At 37.8% G+C, this 17,666-nt stretch overlaps 1 protein-coding gene and 1 pseudogene across 22 annotated transcripts in view; both read right to left on the reverse strand.

Annotated features, from left to right (window-relative positions):
* The window catches only part of PTPN4 (protein tyrosine phosphatase non-receptor type 4), a 190,883-nt gene that overhangs the window by 39,331 nt on the left and 133,886 nt on the right, over positions 1–17,666 (reverse strand). For all 22 annotated transcript variants that reach the window (XM_086349463.1, XM_086349429.1, XM_086349530.1 and 19 more), the window contains 5 exons: positions 15,931–16,056; positions 13,943–14,101; positions 3,229–3,388; positions 238–321; positions 90–146 (listed from right to left, as the gene is read on the reverse strand). In XM_086349463.1, the coding sequence (XP_086205589.1) occupies positions 90–146; positions 238–321; positions 3,229–3,388; positions 13,943–14,101; positions 15,931–16,056 (586 nt within the window). The remainder of the gene's footprint in view (positions 1–89; positions 147–237; positions 322–3,228; positions 3,389–13,942; positions 14,102–15,930; positions 16,057–17,666) is intronic.
* LOC147378178 (tumor susceptibility gene 101 protein pseudogene) lies at positions 7,010–8,339 on the reverse strand (annotated as a pseudogene).

Below are 17,666 nucleotides of genomic sequence, written 5' to 3' on the forward strand. Positions count from 1 at the left end.
TAAATGATTCATTTCATTGTTTTATTTATACTAAGAAAATAAGTATGTATTCTTGAAGCTAGGATCACTGAGAAGGCTGTTGAACTCACAGGGGTTCCTGGCGCAACTCGGGACACGATCACAGGCATCTTCTGGTCACATCCTCCCTTCACATTAGAGTAAATCAAGCATTAGTCAGCATAACAGATATAGAAACACCTTATTTAAAAGATAAGTGCAATACAAATTCTAAGTTACCTTTACATTGAATCCAAACCTCCCATTTTCATCAGGTTTCATTCTGATTAGAACGAGATTATCATGTGGAATACCACCGTTAGGCTTAAAAAGACAAAAATAGATGACTCATCATTCTCTTCATTTATAGGCTACTTACTTTCAGATATACAGGAAGCATGCTTTGTGTATGTTGATATTATCTAAAGTGTATAAAGAATCATAATTCAAATTTCTCTCTTGCCTTACCACTGTATACTGGACTATAGGCGCCAGAGTAACAGGGCCTTTATTAATTACCTAATTAATTAACCACAGTGTCCCTAGAACCTGGCTCAAAGCTTTGCACAGAGCAAGTATTTGTAAGTTTTACATGAATTCATGATTCCCTCTGCTTTTTAAAAACAGCTTCATTGAGACACAATTTACTACACTTCACCCATTCAGAAAGTATAATTCAAAAATTTCTGCTACAGTGACAAAATTGTACCAACACCCCTACTATTTAACTTTAGAACCTTTTCCTCATCCCCCAAAGAAACCCTGTGTCCATCATCAGTCACTACCCCTCTGCTTGCCCCCATCCCCCAAGTCCTATTCAACCCCTCATCTATTTTCTCTCCCTCTATATATACATACTTGACTATTCTGAACGTTTCATGTATGTAGAATTACACAATATATGGTCATTTGTAGCAGGCTTCTTTCACTATATGTTTTATGCCTATTCTTTAAGGTAAGTATCTGGCTAATTCTTTCTTATCCTTCAAGACACAGGTCTGAGATGATCATTTCTGGGAAATCTTCCCTTAAATCCACAGCTGAATTAGTTGTATTTATATACTTGTGAATTCCCTAAAGTCACTTCTAATTACAGAACTCATCCTCCTCAATGCACCAGTAGCATCTGACACAGGTGATTACTCTCTCCGTGACCTTCTTCTCATCAGCTAGCTGGCTAGTTTTCTTTCCTACCATTTTGTCTGCATCTTTTCAGTTTCCTTTGCTTTCCGTCTCCCTCATGTTTATAGCTTGGAGGACTAAAATTTCAGAATCTCTTATTAAGGTAATCTGCACACTCTACACTTCCTGTCTCATGGTTTTAAATATTCTGTCTACATGCCATCAACTCTCAACATTATAACTTCAGCTTCAATCCCTCCCTTCAACTCCAGAATCATGTCTCTAAATGGATTCCTAGTAGACATATCATTGTGCCCCTATCGAGCTCCCGATATTCCCCCCCACACCGGTTCTACCTGGAACCTTTCACGTCCCAGCAAATGGCAACTTCATCCTCCTAGTTGTTTAGGCCCCAAATCTTCCTATTATCCTTGATTATCTCTCCCTAGTACGCTACAACCAGTCCATCAGCAGACTGTGTCAGCTCTACTCTAAAACTCCACCCAGAATACAGCCATGTTGGTCCAATCACCACTGCTTAACAGGATGACACCTCATGGCCAGTTTCTCTACTGCCACCCTGCTTTTGATTTTTTCTCAACATAAAAGCCAGAGTGAAACCATTAAAACCTAAGTGACAGCACATTGCTTCTCTCCTCCGTTATGTCCATTTGCTTCCAATCTCACTTAGAGACTGGACAAAACCTTTACAAGACCGGGTATTTAGGATCTGGCCCTTTCCTGTTCCTTCTAGTTTGCTCATTCTGCTCTGGCCACACTGACCCCCTTGGTGTCCTCTGACAGTATCAGTCACACCCTGTCTTTGCACTGTTGTCCTCTGGGCTTATCTGCTCTCTTGTCAAGTATCCATGTAGTTTATCACCAAACTCATCCTTGGCTCACACTGTAATACTCCACTCTGGAAATTTCCTAGCCCTTTTCTGCCTTGTCTCTGTAGCATTTATCTAATAGGCTATAAATTTATTTAATTTGTTTACAGCTCGTCTCATCCTTATCCTTAGAATATAAGTTCCTTGCAGGCAGAGTTTTTTAAATTTTATTCTACTATATTCCCAGAGCCCATAACAATGCATGGCACAGAGCAGGTATTCAATAAGTAATTTTTGCTTGAGTGGAAAAACAAACTAGACTGTAGATTATTTAACAGCAGGGACAATGTCTGATTTATCTTTGTATGCCCACTACCTACCTTAGTAGGTAAAGAAAGACCTCAGTTAACTATGAACCAATGAATGATACATAGGAATCACCACACAGGTAGCACTAAAGTTGTCATTCATTTTGAATAAGGATTTTGATCTCTATGATGTGTCTGTGGTGGTACAGTAAGTGTGGGAGAACTTTAAATGGCTGCCTCTGGCTTTTCACTTTTAGACAGTGAGGGAGGATCATGGGTGAAGAACAAGAGGGTAAGTGAGCAATGGCCAACAGGCCATTTGGCATCACCCACACCTCCTGTGGGGCCTCCTCTCCTTGTATCTCATTTTATTCCTTGATATCCCTTTAAGTTTCCTGAAATACACCCATATTTCTGTCTGTCCTATACTTCTTCATAAACACAATGTATCCTTAAAATTTATTAACAACAATCTGACCTTTGATTCATCTACTTGAAAAAGCAATGAAAATTCACAAATCAGGGGATTCTAAAAATTTACCATTTTTGTTTGGTACAATGTACTAAAATATCTCATGGATATATTTTGAAGAACACAGCAATTATATATTCCAAAGACCTGCATTCAATTTCAAAAGGTTGATTAAAATGATAAAGTTGCTGCACTTAATTATATAATAAAATTAATGATATTTAATAGGCTATCAGCATTTGTTCTGGAAATGTGCTTTGCAAGACTGAAACCAACAAATCTGTCAAAAATTAACTTCTAGCGCAATGTTTTATAAATGATGATAAAAGAAAATTCCACAATTGGGTTATATGATGGCACAATTTATGAGTAAACATATGATGAAAAAGAGAAAGTACTGTAATATAATTTACAGATAAAACAGGCTAGGGTACAAAAGAAATTTCATTTACAATTAAACATTTTCAAAGAAATGTGAGTATCTGAAGAAACTACTTACAGTAGATTTTTCAGGAGACGATGGAACATCAAATGTTTCATTAACATGGTTTTCCAGATCTTGTTGAGAATGTGAATAATGAATCTGGCTCCAACTGTTTTTCTTTGATTGTTTGGGTGGTAAAGCTGGAGGCTGCCCATCTCCAGGAGTCTCTTGTGATCTAGTTAGGAAAAGAAGGGAAAAAAATTAAGTATTTTGGAAGCTGTCTTACAGAATTGTTATTTTATTTTATTTTACTTTATTTATTTATTTTTTTTTCAGAATTGTTATTTTAAAAGCTGGGGTCAAGCAACTCAGATATTTACTATGTCTAGTAGGAGACAAGCTTTGAATACCATATTTATTTGCAAATGCCACTGTTTAATGAAAACTTTCTTAACTTTGAAGTTTAAAGTAATAAATCTAATTTCTTAATTTATCAAATCTGTAAACAATTCTACAGATTGTTTATATAATAAATAATAAAATAACTTTAAGGATACCCCTATGAAGAGATTTATTGATCTACCATAACAATGTATATACATTTCCAAAAACCCCTTTCTAAGGTCTTCAGTGGAGTTCTATGGGCAGGCAGAGAGATAACTGAGAGCCAAGCTGTGCACAGATACCAAGCTATAACACAGATACTCGGTGCCACCTTAGAAATCAAGGGATTGTTCATTTTATTTGGAAATAAAATGCAATCTATGGAAGTGATGAACACAATGGGCAAGAGTGCTGAGTTCACTGAGGGGACAAAACTAGAGAAGACAGTGTTGGAAAACCTGATTTTAGGTGAGGATGCAAGAACCCAATTAACATTAGAAAGCAGATGCCTTAGGCAGAAGCAGCAGGAGCAGATGAGCTGACTCTGACAGGGGAAACCTCAAGGTTAAAAATGCACCTTTTAGGAAGGAGCACAGTGCATGCAGTAAAAGTTGAGTTTTTCACAAAGGCCAGAAGGGGGAACCAGTGGTTCAACTTGGACCCCAGAAAGCCTGTGTCCATAGAAGTCTTGGACTTGAAGGGACCCGGAAGGGGAAAACTGACCATCAGTGGGGTTTTTATTTATCTCAGAGGTCGCAGGAGATCCTTTGGGAAAATAAAAGAATTTTTATCCCACTGCCTAAGGACAGGTGAGAGAGAGTTGACAGCTGCTGTGTCAACCTCATGGCTGCTGCTGTGGTAATTAGGACAGGCTACAGACAGATGCTGCACATCTACAAGGCCTGCAAGAAGCAGAACTGTACCCTTCAGTCCTCCCTGGCTGACATCAGGACTGGCTATATGATGTGCTCTGGGCAATGAAATATGAGTAGCCACTTCTGAAGGGAGTATTTGTGTTTGTGTTTCTCTCTTCCCTCAGGCAGGAAACCAGCCATGTCCCAACAGGGGCTGCTATCAGTCTGAGCCTTAAATGATCATGACATAGAGCAGAGCCACAGGTGATCCATGAGTATACGGAATGTAAGGGAGAAAGAACCCTTGTTGTACGTTACTGTGAGTGGGGAGACTCTGCTACCATGGAATAATTTGGCCCAAGATAACTGACACACAGGTTATTGCCAGAGTGGTTCTTGGAGACATGCTGCTCTTGGTAGAGAAGCTGTGAACTTATTGAGACTTGCTGCTAGACACGTGGTAGATATGGCAGTGATACTAAAACCTGCTTAGTGCCGAGGTAGTCAGCCAGGATTAACAGTGAATGATCTAACTTCTCCTAAGAGAAAATACAGCTCTTCTAATCTAGTATAAATTATACTTGCTAAATACGCAGATTAACAATAACAACCACTCAGCGGTCTACATCGAAGTCTTCAGGGCTCAAAATGCTCTAAATTCTGGTAAGTCTATAAAGACTGCATCAGAGAGCATATCTCCCCATTTCAGCAAAAGCTTCTCTGAGGTCTATCTTGATGGCTAGAGACTCCAGGTCCCAGACATACTAGTTTTTATTCTGCTAATTTCAATTGCCAAGAACTCAAGCCTCTGAGATCTAATACATTCAAGGGTTGGTGGTCCAAGAAAATGTCCTCACAGATTACAATAGAGATGTATGTTTCCACTATGGCCTGCTGTAGGGGATTAGGACAGGTAACTGTAGGCAACCCTTGGCAGAGCCTCAGATATGAAATTTCTAAAAAGCAGTTATCAAAATACTCTAAGACTTCACGAAAACCAGAAGTCACTGGATCTCACATGGATTAATCAATAGGTCTCATCTCTTCTTTAGGACTAAGTATTACCATGTGGGGAAGGTGAAGAGAAGCTTTTTTTTTAGTTTTGCATATGGCTATCACACCTGGGAAGCATTTCATATTAAAACTAAAGATCTTGGCAAAACTATAAGGTTAAGATCAGGTGGGAATGGAGTCAGAGCAACTTTCTTTATCCTTGGTTCAGCTAACTGTCTAAACATAGTGCCAAGACAAACAACAGGGACAAACATACACCTGATAGGCAGCACGGTGTCTAAGTGAGCCATGCCTGGTGGGCAGGGGCATCACGGCAGCAGCACTCAGTTACAAGAGGGGACACTCTGCTGACTGCTGAATCTGCATTTCCGGGGTTAGAGACTAGGGGTATATGGTCCAAAAAACTATAGACGTGATTTTTATTATGTGCTTTTGATTAGTACCTAGAGAAGGAAATGGCAACCCATTCCAGTCTTCTTGCCTGGAGAATTCCATGAACAGAGGAGCCTGGCAGGCTATAGTCCATTGGGTCGCAAAGAGTCAGACACAACTAAACAACTAACATTCATTTTGATTAGAAATTATTGTCCAAGAACAGTGGCTGCAAATTCATGGCTTGTGGGCCAACTTTAGCTAACAGACATTTGGCCTGTTCACTGTAAAACTGTGAGTTGACTACATTTAAAAAATTACAAATCTGGATTTCCAGAATGAAAAACTTGGAAGCTCTGGAAAAAATGGACCAGCACTACAAGTTGTTAACAACTGAACAAAGCCAAGTGATAGCTGCTGCCTTTAGGTGACCATGGGCATTCCAGTCCACATGAATCCCACCCACACTTCGGTGGGTGTCTGAATATACCTTCTCCTTTACTTATTCAGAGTCTGCAAGAAGACACAGGAAGGAAGAGACTTTAAGTGTACTGACCTGAGTTGGGATTTGAGTCAAACTCTATAAAGAAAAGGTAAGGAGAATACAGTGCAGGCTGGAAGGACTAGGCAAGATCTCAGAGAGGAAAGACAATACAATTTTGGATTTCAGGATAGGACTATCTGTCGTCTTTCATTGTTTTATGTAACTTTTTTGTTAAAGTAACTTCACAGAGAGTGAGACAGGCTCTCCACAAGTCTGATTATTGCAGAGGGTTATTATAGTTTGTCTGGGGAACTTTCACAAACTAATTATGTGCTCTCCCAGTAATCCTGGTAGCAATTACCCTTTCTATTTTTTCAACTTCAATAACCAAACATTCACTCTCTCTTCTTTCTACCTATCTTTCTACAGTGTATAAAAGTAATTAAGAATATAAACAAAGACTCCTAAAATTCTTATTCTGGGCAAAAGCTATCAATTACATTTTAAAAACATACCCATATTAACTCATCTTATTTTAAGAAATAACTTCCGTGTTCATATTTAATGCAGAAGTATTACATGCAGTCAATCTACTACTTAAACAATTATCTAGGAAGATGACTTTTTTTTTAAAGCAACAAATTTTATTTAGCATAGTCAGTCCCAACATTCAGCACAAAAAAAGTTTACAGAGGATAGAAAATGCATTAATAAAAGCCAGTCTTTACCAAAAGAAAACAGAAAACATATTATTGATTCAAAATATTTTACACTTGAATGATAAACGGCAATAACTTATTTGGGACACCTACTAATATAAGAGAAAGTAAGAGAAGAAAAGAATACTTTAGAAAAGTTCAATCTCCATCTGGTATCAGAGAAGTCAGTAGAGGTCACTGAGACCAGCAGTCTTTCTTGCTTTCTGCATTAGTGCCCTCAGCTGGAACTGTTTATGGGACAGAAGACGTACATGCTTTAGGAAGATGTCTAGGTCTGTTACTCCCTGCCTCAAAGCTTCTCCCAGGTAAAAAATAGTGTCTTCAATAGCATTTTCCTCTGCATACAGATTTAGGATCTGTTTGTATAGTGGGGCTGTGGGAATGATAACTTCATCAATATCATTGTTTTCAGATTGATTTTCCATTTTCTCCAGAGCAGAACTGAGTTCTTTCTCAAAAGTTCTATGTTTTTATCAACCTCAGCTACTTCTTGGGTAACCATCTCTTTGAGTTTCTGGTGACCTTTTTTCAGGTCTTCCTCTGTTCGTTTCAAGGCATTGAGTTCTGCCTGGGCACAATCCGTTTCCTCCTTCATCCGCCATCTCAGTCTGTCACTGACTGCTGAGATGAGAGAGGCTTGGATAGTGTCCTTGCTGATTGTGCCATCTCTACTGGGACCAAGAGTGGTCACAGGAGGCTGGGAAGGGTACTAGGAACTTGTTGTGGCAGGATACTGACCACCAGGTCGGTAAGGACAGCCTGGGTAACCACTCGGATTGGGAGGGTACCCGGATGGTATGCAGAAATCCCACTTGTCATACCTGGCATGTAGGAAGAATCTTGTGGCCCTATTGCCTGGTATGGTGGATAGGATGCTGAAACAGTAGGACGAGAGAAGACTGGAGGTTCATCTCCAAACACCACAATCATGACTTGAATAAGCCCCAGTAAGTCTGACTGTGGGTGCTTCCATTCATGTAGATAAGGAAGACGTATCTTACCATTAGCATCCACATGCTTTCCTGTTTTAATAGTCATTGAGCTAGTAGGCTTAACAAAACAGATAGGGGGATTATACGGATATGTGTCCAGCAGCCACAGGCAGATTGGAATATTCTATGTATTACTTCTATAAGGCACAGGAATTGTTCCAGTAAGGTTCATTAGTTCCCTGGAACTACCATCATTAAAAACGTATGAATCCAATACAGGTTTGAGATCTTTGTATAAAGTAATAACGTTAACAGTTTCACATACAGTTAGGTCTCTGTATTTGTACTTGGACACCATTTTCTTGAGCTGGCTCTCCGACCCTGCCACGGTGGCCGCCTCGTGACTCCGGTCTCTGCAGGCAAAGGGTCAGCCACTCCGGGGCCGCCCCAGGCTGCCCCACAAAACCGCACATGGACGAGCCAGCCGCCCCACTCCCACCCTCCCTCTAGCAACAGGAAGTCAGCCTCCACCGGAAGATGACTTTCATAGGTAAACCATGTATTGTAATTTAAAATTATAATACATTTGAAATAATATCATGAAATAGGCCAGTTCTTTAAAAAGCTTCTATTTCTAGGCCAAAGCAAAAACAAACAAAAACTGCCAAGGAAAACAGAATGAAGAGACATCACATACTCTGGAAGGACAATCAGGCAGTGTAGTGGAACGAAGCCCTACAAGGAATAACAGCTAGCATCTGAAAGAAGGGATCTATAACTTACAGGAAGACCAGCATCTACTATCAGGTAGTTTAGACAGGACTTGGGAAATAGGAACAAAGTAAGAAGAGGGATCAGGGCTGTGGCTGGGGTCTTACAAGGAGAAGTAATCAGCTGGCTTTAAGTATGGGAGCTGGGGAAAAAATTGGTCATACAGACAGTATAGAAAATATAATCTCAAAGAGATGATTATAATTACTCATAAAAAATAAAAATAAACAGGATAAACCCTGAAAACTGTAAATTAAAAAAAAATGCTGCCAAAAGTTTAACCGTACCAATACATCTTTCATACATATAAGTATAAAGTTTATTCTAAGTTAAGAGTAGAAAACAAAAACCATACTCTTGGTAGACACTAATACAAACTTAACAGAAATGATGGCTCCTTTTTCATTAAAACTCTCATTTTTTAAGATACACACCAGGAGCTCTTGTCTCATTCAATTACAATCACTAGTGTCACCTGTCTTCATTAGGCATTTACCCCTGCCACACTTCTGTGAGATACAGACAAAATTCTGGTTCAGAATTCAGGCTTCTTGATATTTTGGCTAATTTATAGTAACATTTAGAGTATTTCAAAGTAAATAACCATTTCAGACTGGTTACTAATTTATGCTCAAGACAATTCAAGTGTTTAGAAACTCCCCAGGATATGATTGGTGGTGGTAGTTTAGTCGCTAAGTCATGCCCGACTCTTGTGACCCCATGAACCGTAGCCTGCTGGGCTCCTCGTCCTTGGGATTCTCCAGGCAAGAATACTGGCGTGGGCTGCCATTTCCTTCTCCATAGGATATGATTAACAGAAGAATACACTTGAAAATGTCATATTATTTTATCAGTAGGCATCTAGTCCGGAACCAAGGTCGCAGACCTGAGATTTCTGGTTTCAACCAAACTTCAAGTCTCCGACCTTCACTTCCAAATGCAAGTCCTGGAGACTTTTGCCGGAGCTGGATGGCAGGTAACCATACTTCAGTGAAACAGCCTACACCTGCACTTAGTCCTGCTCTCACAGGTACAGCATCTCACGTGGTGAATCCTCTGAGGCCCCGCGACTTAAGACTCTTACATCGAACCCTCTTTGGTTCTTTTATTTCCTTGTCCTAGAGCAGTTCAGTATTTGCAGGTTAGACTGGATCAAGACTGGCATGGGAGCTGGGTTGCACTGAGCCTGCAGGCAAAGTGATCAGTGCCAGTAGTTCAGAGAAGCAAAGGGAAAGCAAAGCTTTGAGGACTAGTCAAAAGGAATTGAAAAGGTAGGACAAAGACACAGTGACTCATTAGACAAGACTGGAATGGGGCAGTCTAGGAGAGAATAGCTCAGGGAACTAGATTTAACATTTGAGAATTATGAAATCTGCAGTCTCTGGTGATTAGGAACTGAATGATGAAGTTGAGAATCTGGGGAATTCCTCATGGTGTTCAACCGGATATCCATACTTCAGACATGCAGACAGATAAAGGGTTGATAATATACTTAAAAGCTGCTGGTATACACTGCCCCCCCTCAAATTAAATGAAAGATGTATTTGTATTTATTATAGTTAACATATACTAAGTACATTTTCCCCTGCTGAACTACTAATAAGCATCTCATTAAATGTTCACAGAGGTCCTATGAGGTAGATATGATCGTCCTGCTTTTACAAACAAGGAAATTAAGGCTTACAGAGATAAAACAACTCACCCAAGGTCACAAAATTAGAAGTGGTGGAACCAAGTTTTAAACCCAGTCTGAATCCAGAGCTTGTGCTCTTAACACAAAGTTATAGTTGCACCTCAAAGAAAACAACTGCAAAAAGCAGGAGGAAACTTAATTTAAATCAGGGGTTTCTTAACCTGTAGCACGCACACATGGTACACATACTTTAAGGGCTTCCCAGGTGGCGCTAGCAGTAAAGAACCCACATGCCAGAGACCAAGGTTCGATCCCTGGGTTGGGAAGATCCCCTAGAGAAGGCCATGGCAACCCACTCCAGTATTCTTGTCTGGAGAACCCAGGGACACAGAAGCCTGACAGTCTTACAGTCCATGGAGCCACAAAGAGTTGGACATGACTGAAGCAACTTAGCATGCATGCAAACCTGTAGCAGTGGACCCTTTTCTTTAAATGAAATGCTGCTCAGAAGCCAGTTTTTAAGATAGACAAAAACTAAGCAACCCTATCTACTAGTATCTGAGGCTTCAACAGACCTTGTCAGAGCAAATGCTGAACATGACTATTTTCTTTCATTCCATTTTGCTTATAATGGTAGCATCTTAAATTCTACCAGAAACTGTTTATATTTAAAATGAACAGAATACAAGACCAGGGCTCTAACAACATCCATATTTACTTTAATTGATAATATATTCCTAATGCAAAGGTTTTTGATATATCTGAAATCAATAACTTGCCTAAAATGATCCAAAGTGGGGGCTAGATGGGAACAAGGACTTGAAACACATACTGTTCAAATTTTATCCACATAAAAAATTTATGGACAAATTACCACCCGTCTTAACTTTTGGATGTTAAAGAAAAAAGGAGAACCAGGAATGTGATTCTATAAGTGTTCCAATGCCCAACTTTCAATAATATGCTTATCTTATTCTCTGACATTTTGGAAAATGTTATGTGAAGAACAAAAAATGAAAATATTATACTTAAGTGCACTTTGCTGTTACAGGCATATTCTAAAACAGCAGCAAAAGAGTTGTTAAAATTGTCAATCAAGCCAAGTGAGTAAAAACTTTCCTGACTTTCAATCCAGTCAGTTTTAAATTTCCTCATGAATGCTTCAACAACAGCAGTGATTTGATTTGCTTACTCTGCAGTCAAAACAGTTCTCTATTGCAGCCTTTAGCAATCTGTATCATAATAAAAATAAAATTTATCCATCTCCCATTCACATGCTCTGCTGATTACTTTTTAGAAATAACTGAACTTCCCTGTTACATATCGGTATTGTGGTATGAATTTATTTTTTTAAAAATCTGTTATTTTTAAAGTAATTTAGGGCTAATGATTATCTTAGAAAAATTACAAACTAAAAATAGTCTGATTTTCTGTGGAACATTTAAAGAAAGGAAGGAAATGGTAGGATGTAGTTTCAATCACCCCTGCCTTTAAATGGTAACTTTATTCTAAGCAATAAAACAGCCTCCTATTTGTTTCCACAATAAACACACCTGTGAGTTAATAGCATTTTCTCCTGTGAAGCAGGCAAGCTCACCCAGTGCCCCAAGCCAGGACTCACCTTAACTCCCATGGACTCATTTAAAAACCAGGCAACTGGTGAGCTAGCTCAACATCTATTTCCATGCACTACACTGAGACACTCTGTGCTTAATCCAACATATTGCTGGAACTCTTTTCACATTTGACCAAGGTAAAACTAAAATCTATGGAGTCCAAGTTGAAAAATATTTGCTCTAAATGGAAAAAAAAATATCAACAAAGCCTTGTCCAGGATACAAAGTTCTACAGACTGGCTCAGGTAAGAAAATCTGAGTTTTAGTTCTGTAATTTGGAACAAATGCTGTAAGTGTGGCTTTTTCTCTTCTATAAAGTGGGGTTATATACCTTTTCTATTTTATTGAGTTCTCTTGAGTAGAATAGTGAGATAATTTATGAAAAAAGCTGACTGTAAGCTACTAATGTTAGTTACTATTATTAGTTTACCATTATGCTTGTCTTTTCAGAACTCTCTCATTAAATTGGCCGAATTTCAGACGCAGTTATAGATTCAAAACTGAATACAAACACATAGGCTTCATAAAATACATATCCAGAGAGAAAGCCCAAAACATCTGAAATTCTTGTGGACTGGGCAGGGGAAGCAAACACTCTGCATGGTTCCAGTCTATGCCAAACCTGCTTTTCCATTTCAGGTCAGGAAAAGACAACAAAGGTATTCTGAAGAGGGTAAGTGATTTGGGGGATTTGTGTATCTATACAATTCACAAAAGGAAATATTCAACTGTATGTGTATGCAGATGTGTATGTGTCTCCACGAAAACAGCCCTTCAAAAACCAGACTGAGACCATGTGGTCAGGTCCCGGGAGTGACACTGATCTGTCTATAATGAGATGGGCTTTGTCATTCCTCTATGTGGTCAGCTTTCATGTGCTGAAAGCATGTCATTCTAAAATTTAATCAGTTGGCATTTCAATCACATCCTTAATTATTGTACACTTCTTAAAATTTCAGAAATAGAAAATACATGCTTATTATTTACAATCAAACAAAAAGGTTACAGTTATAATTTTTAAAGTGATAAAACATTATAAATTTCCACCAATCTTAACTCTCGTCCATCCACAGTGCACACAGGGCACACTCCACGGTGTGCAGTGTGTATCTTTCTATTCCTCCATCCTTTATAAAGTACACACACAGTCAAGATCTTTCATGCAGATGTACATTAGCCAGACTAACCACCCAGTGGTCTTGACAGCTTGGCTGCTTCCCTGCTGGCCATGCACTGAGGACAGCAGTGGCTCCTCTGGACCAGGCAGGCTTTCCCGGAGCACAACACTCCACCTGTTCTCCATCTTTCCATCATTTAGACCCACCCTTCAACCCTGATCACTTTTACAATATTTTAAACTTCTTTTTCCTTCTCAACAATTAATGGATCATCTTATCTATTATCTTACAAAGTATCTTTTTCCTAATTTGTACACTGTATTTTTACTTCCATATGAATTAGCTGCATTATATGAACCAATAAATCAGGAAACTGCCTATTAATATGAGGTAAGCATGTTGGCATTAAACTGACATACTGAGTTATGAAGTTTAATTTACGCAGTTTGTAATGAGATAGAAATAAATTTTAGAAATGGTACATGCATGCTTTCTACAACTTATTGTCAGTGTGATCTTTTCCCTTGCTACTTAATTTCCCTCAATACTGCCTATTTATTCTTATGGCTCCCTTCCTGAAAAATATTAAGAAAATTCTACCTTTCATCACCTTACTGCCGGACCACAGTGATACATTAAACTACAGAAATATGTAATGGTATAAACTAAAGTTCAAGAATATATAGAGTCAAAAATAATAACAACAGTGATTCTGTGAAGTGAGGGGCCACCAAGACCTTCAGGAACATATAAGCACATTTACAATGAATTTTTAAAACATTGTACAAATAAAATCTTGTATCAAATACCATAATTTCCCAGATTATTTCAAATGAAATAATTTGGGGCATTATTATTTATAAGAAGGAAGCTAAATGAAAAAAAGCCTTACGGTGATGATTCCAAAACAATGCTATTAGCTTGTGTGGAAGATGGAGAGTGATGATTCCCGAAGGCCTCGCTCGGGGAAGCGTGGACCATGTGGCCCACCAGATGACCCACCGAAGATGGCCGCAGCCGGGTTCCCTCTTGGGTGAACGCAGAATTTCGACTATGAGAAGAGGAAGAGAAACTGAGTGAAAATGTGCTTTACCTCAGTATTTTCAAGTTTCTTAATTATATGATTGCATTAGAAAGTGGGTATGTGTTTTAAGACTAACCACATTTTACTAAGCTGAGTCTCTGACAAAGACAGTATGGGGTAAACAGAAAGAACACAGAATAGGAAGTCAAAGATCTGAGCTATAGTTAGCAATCTGCCATGGGGATTTTATCTGTTTCAATCATCTGTTATCTCTACCAACCTTAATGTTTCTGGGTTTTAGTCACTACAGATTTGCATCTTAAGCAGCATTTACAAAATAAAAGGAATAAATAATTCAGAAATATTTTTTCATATTTGGTCTGAACTCTTTTTTAATCCTTTAATAAATTCTTTCATTTGTAAATGGGGCTTTCTATAATTTCTAAGAATAGAGATATTGAACACAACATTTCCATCCTCATAAGAGACGCAGTCACTTTAAAATTTAGGGGAAAATTTTTTTTTTTCAGATCATACCTAAAATTGTTTTATTACCAGAAAGTTTGACCAGAGTTAGTGACAATTAATTAACTCAATTGTCTGGTTTAAATTTCTTGTGTTTTCTACAATTTTCTGTAATTGTTTAGAGGGATACTGGAAACAAGAAAGGCTGGCTGGAAAAGAGACCAGGTTCGGGATCTTCTTCAAGCAAGTTGATTAGCCTTTGAATTTATACGCAGTCTATTATAAAAAAGATAACTTAGCAAGATACTGAGAAACTTTTGAGTCTATTTTATTTCTAGTAGTAAGGAAGACAACATGCTATGAACCAAACTGTTTATGACCATACTTTACATCCAATACAGTAGAAATTTACTCTTAAACTGACACTCATCAGCAAAACAGCTTTTAGGATTTAGTGCACATTTATTGGGAGAAGGCAATGGCACCCCACTCCAGTGTTCTTGCCTGGAGAATCCCAGGGACGGGGGAGCCTGGTGGACTGCCGTCTATGGGGTCGCACAGAGTCGGACATGACTGAAGCGACTTAGCAGCAGCAGCAGCAGCACATTTATTGAACATTAATGTGCATAAAGTACGTCCAAAGGAACTTCTTTAAATATTATATTCCATGCAAAACTTCAAATATTTTTTGGGTTAACAAGAACAGTCAACATTCAACTGACACTCAACAGTCAACTGACACTCGTTTTGTTATCATTATCTTAATCACATACATATAATACAACACATCTGTTAACTCTATAAAATTAAGATAACATCTTTGGCCAGAACAAATGTATTATTATTACACCCTACACCCAAGCATCCAGCTTTTGTGAGAAATGCTAGGATGAAACATATTCACAGTAAATACTGAATATCTGTGCTCCTCAGCAGAGCTATGGCTGCGCCTGTGGGAACTGAGGCTGGAGACCACTGTTTCCTAGAACACAGACAGTCGCAACCCAGGAGCAGGGTAGGAGCTTAAGTAAGAAAATCACAGCACCTAGCATATTCAAGTAATATGTGGTCCCCTAGAAACTGTGTTGGAGACACACAAGGAAAAGGATTATGTCATCAACAACCATACCCCCAGATTTTAAGTCTACTAAGAGATCTTGATTTATTGGTCAGTAATCTGACTATGAAAGTCAGCTTTGTAGTTAAGGGAGCATTTTTATTTCCTGTTCTGCTTACATAGGGAGTTTCAAGATAAGAGAAAATAATGCCCTGGAGCAATGACAATCATGCCTGAATGAACAATTTAAATTTTACATATTATGATGTTTAGCCCCTAGAAACATAGAGCCAAAAATTTAGAACCTAGCAAAACGTACCCCTGATGTACTTACTGGTTAGGTGTTCCTGGTGGAGATCGTGAAGGAAGGCTCTGTGTTTCTAACCTGTCATCAGATAGTGAATTTCTGCTGACTACTTCCCAATCCATTAATTTCCGTGCCAAGGGTTTACTTGGGGATCTGGAGTAACAATTTAAATAATATGTAAAAATGTTTATTTGTAAACCCCAAACTATGTATCAAACTTTAGAAATCATCTTAATAGACTATAGTTTAGATGAGTAAACATAATGCTTTTACTTGTAAGAAATCAATGCATTTGGAAACTATTTACCAAACAATTTCTTAAGATAGTAAATCTGTTTACATGAAGAGAGAAGGCTAAGAAAAAGAAGGAAAGAGAAGAAGGAAGAGGAGAAAAAAGAAACAAAGCAAGGACAGTAAAGAAAAAAACAATGGAACAGCTGGTTAGCAAGTTTTCCCAGATACTATCAGTATTATAGGCATTATCTGTCTCTTTTCCACAGTTTCTGTGACTCTTATCTTGGGATGTTTTAATTCCTAACATATCATTTCCTGGGTGTCCTTAAACTGAAACCCTGATCCTCTGACTCAATGAGGACAGGACAAAAACGCTGTGTATATTTTATTTAAAATTTCCCCTTTTAAATACAGTAGGCTAGTGGATTTTTTTTCTTCTTTAGGAAACATTTAGAAAGTTAACTATTTTGTCTCACGGTGGGGCACAGCATATGTTTCTTAACTTTATATGGTCAGTTACTATAGTGATAAAGAGACTAAGTGATCTTTGCAGAGAACAAAAAACCTTAGAATTTTAGGTAAATTAACAATTGAAGTCATTTGTTATACATATTCAAAAAGTGGCCAAAGTTTATGAAACATACATGATATCTATTTAAATGCCTAGCTTTTTGACATGCAGAGTCATATGAAGATTAATGTAATGAATTAAGTAAATTACATAAAAATACATACTATATCATCTTCTAAACTCAGATAGTTTTATATTTCAGTAATAAATTCACTGATGCACCCATACCAGATTTAAAAAGCATGGTAATACTGACCAAGAGTACCCAAGAAATTTTACATACATAGTAGAAAACATTAAAATAATGAGTGGGGACCATCAATCCTAGCTTTGACCTTCCCTTAGACAAACCACTTAGGCTTCTACATCTAAATACCTAAATTTACTTGTAAAATATACGCTCCCAAGGTCCTTCCCTACCTTCTGAAATGACCTATGAGTATGTAAATTTTCAGTGCAATGTTTTAGTTTATTAATTTTACTAAATCACAAATAACTTTACTTCTGAATTCAAACCACACAAATGCTCTATCATTTCATGTACTCATAGCCAAAATATTTTTACATTGGCCAATGACATTGCTTTTTTCTCTTTTTATTGAAATATAGTTGACTGACATCTCCTTAAGAACACTAAAAGTTTTCTAAAAGAGAAGTAATGTTATCAATAAAAAAAAAAAATCATTGACTCAGATTTCACTTTTCATAAGTGAATTTGAAGTAATCTAAACATAAACACTTCCCATTATCATGAGTTTAAATTACAGGTTTTTCTGATTTGAAAATAACTCGGTATACTATTTAGCCTGCCTCATCACTCACAAAAAAGTAAATAATCTCATGTATTAGATTTTTTTAAACTGAAATAAAGATTATTATAACATATAGTATTTATAGCTTTTCTATTAATGCTAATTCTTAATGTAATAAATAGATTACTCACATATTAAGATTATTA

Source organism: Bos grunniens, chromosome 2, assembly GCF_055505025.1.
Source record: "Bos grunniens cultivar Pamir isolate PY7600 chromosome 2, Bosgru_T2T1.0, whole genome shotgun sequence".
NCBI classification, from domain to species: Eukaryota; Metazoa; Chordata; class Mammalia; order Artiodactyla; family Bovidae; genus Bos; species Bos grunniens.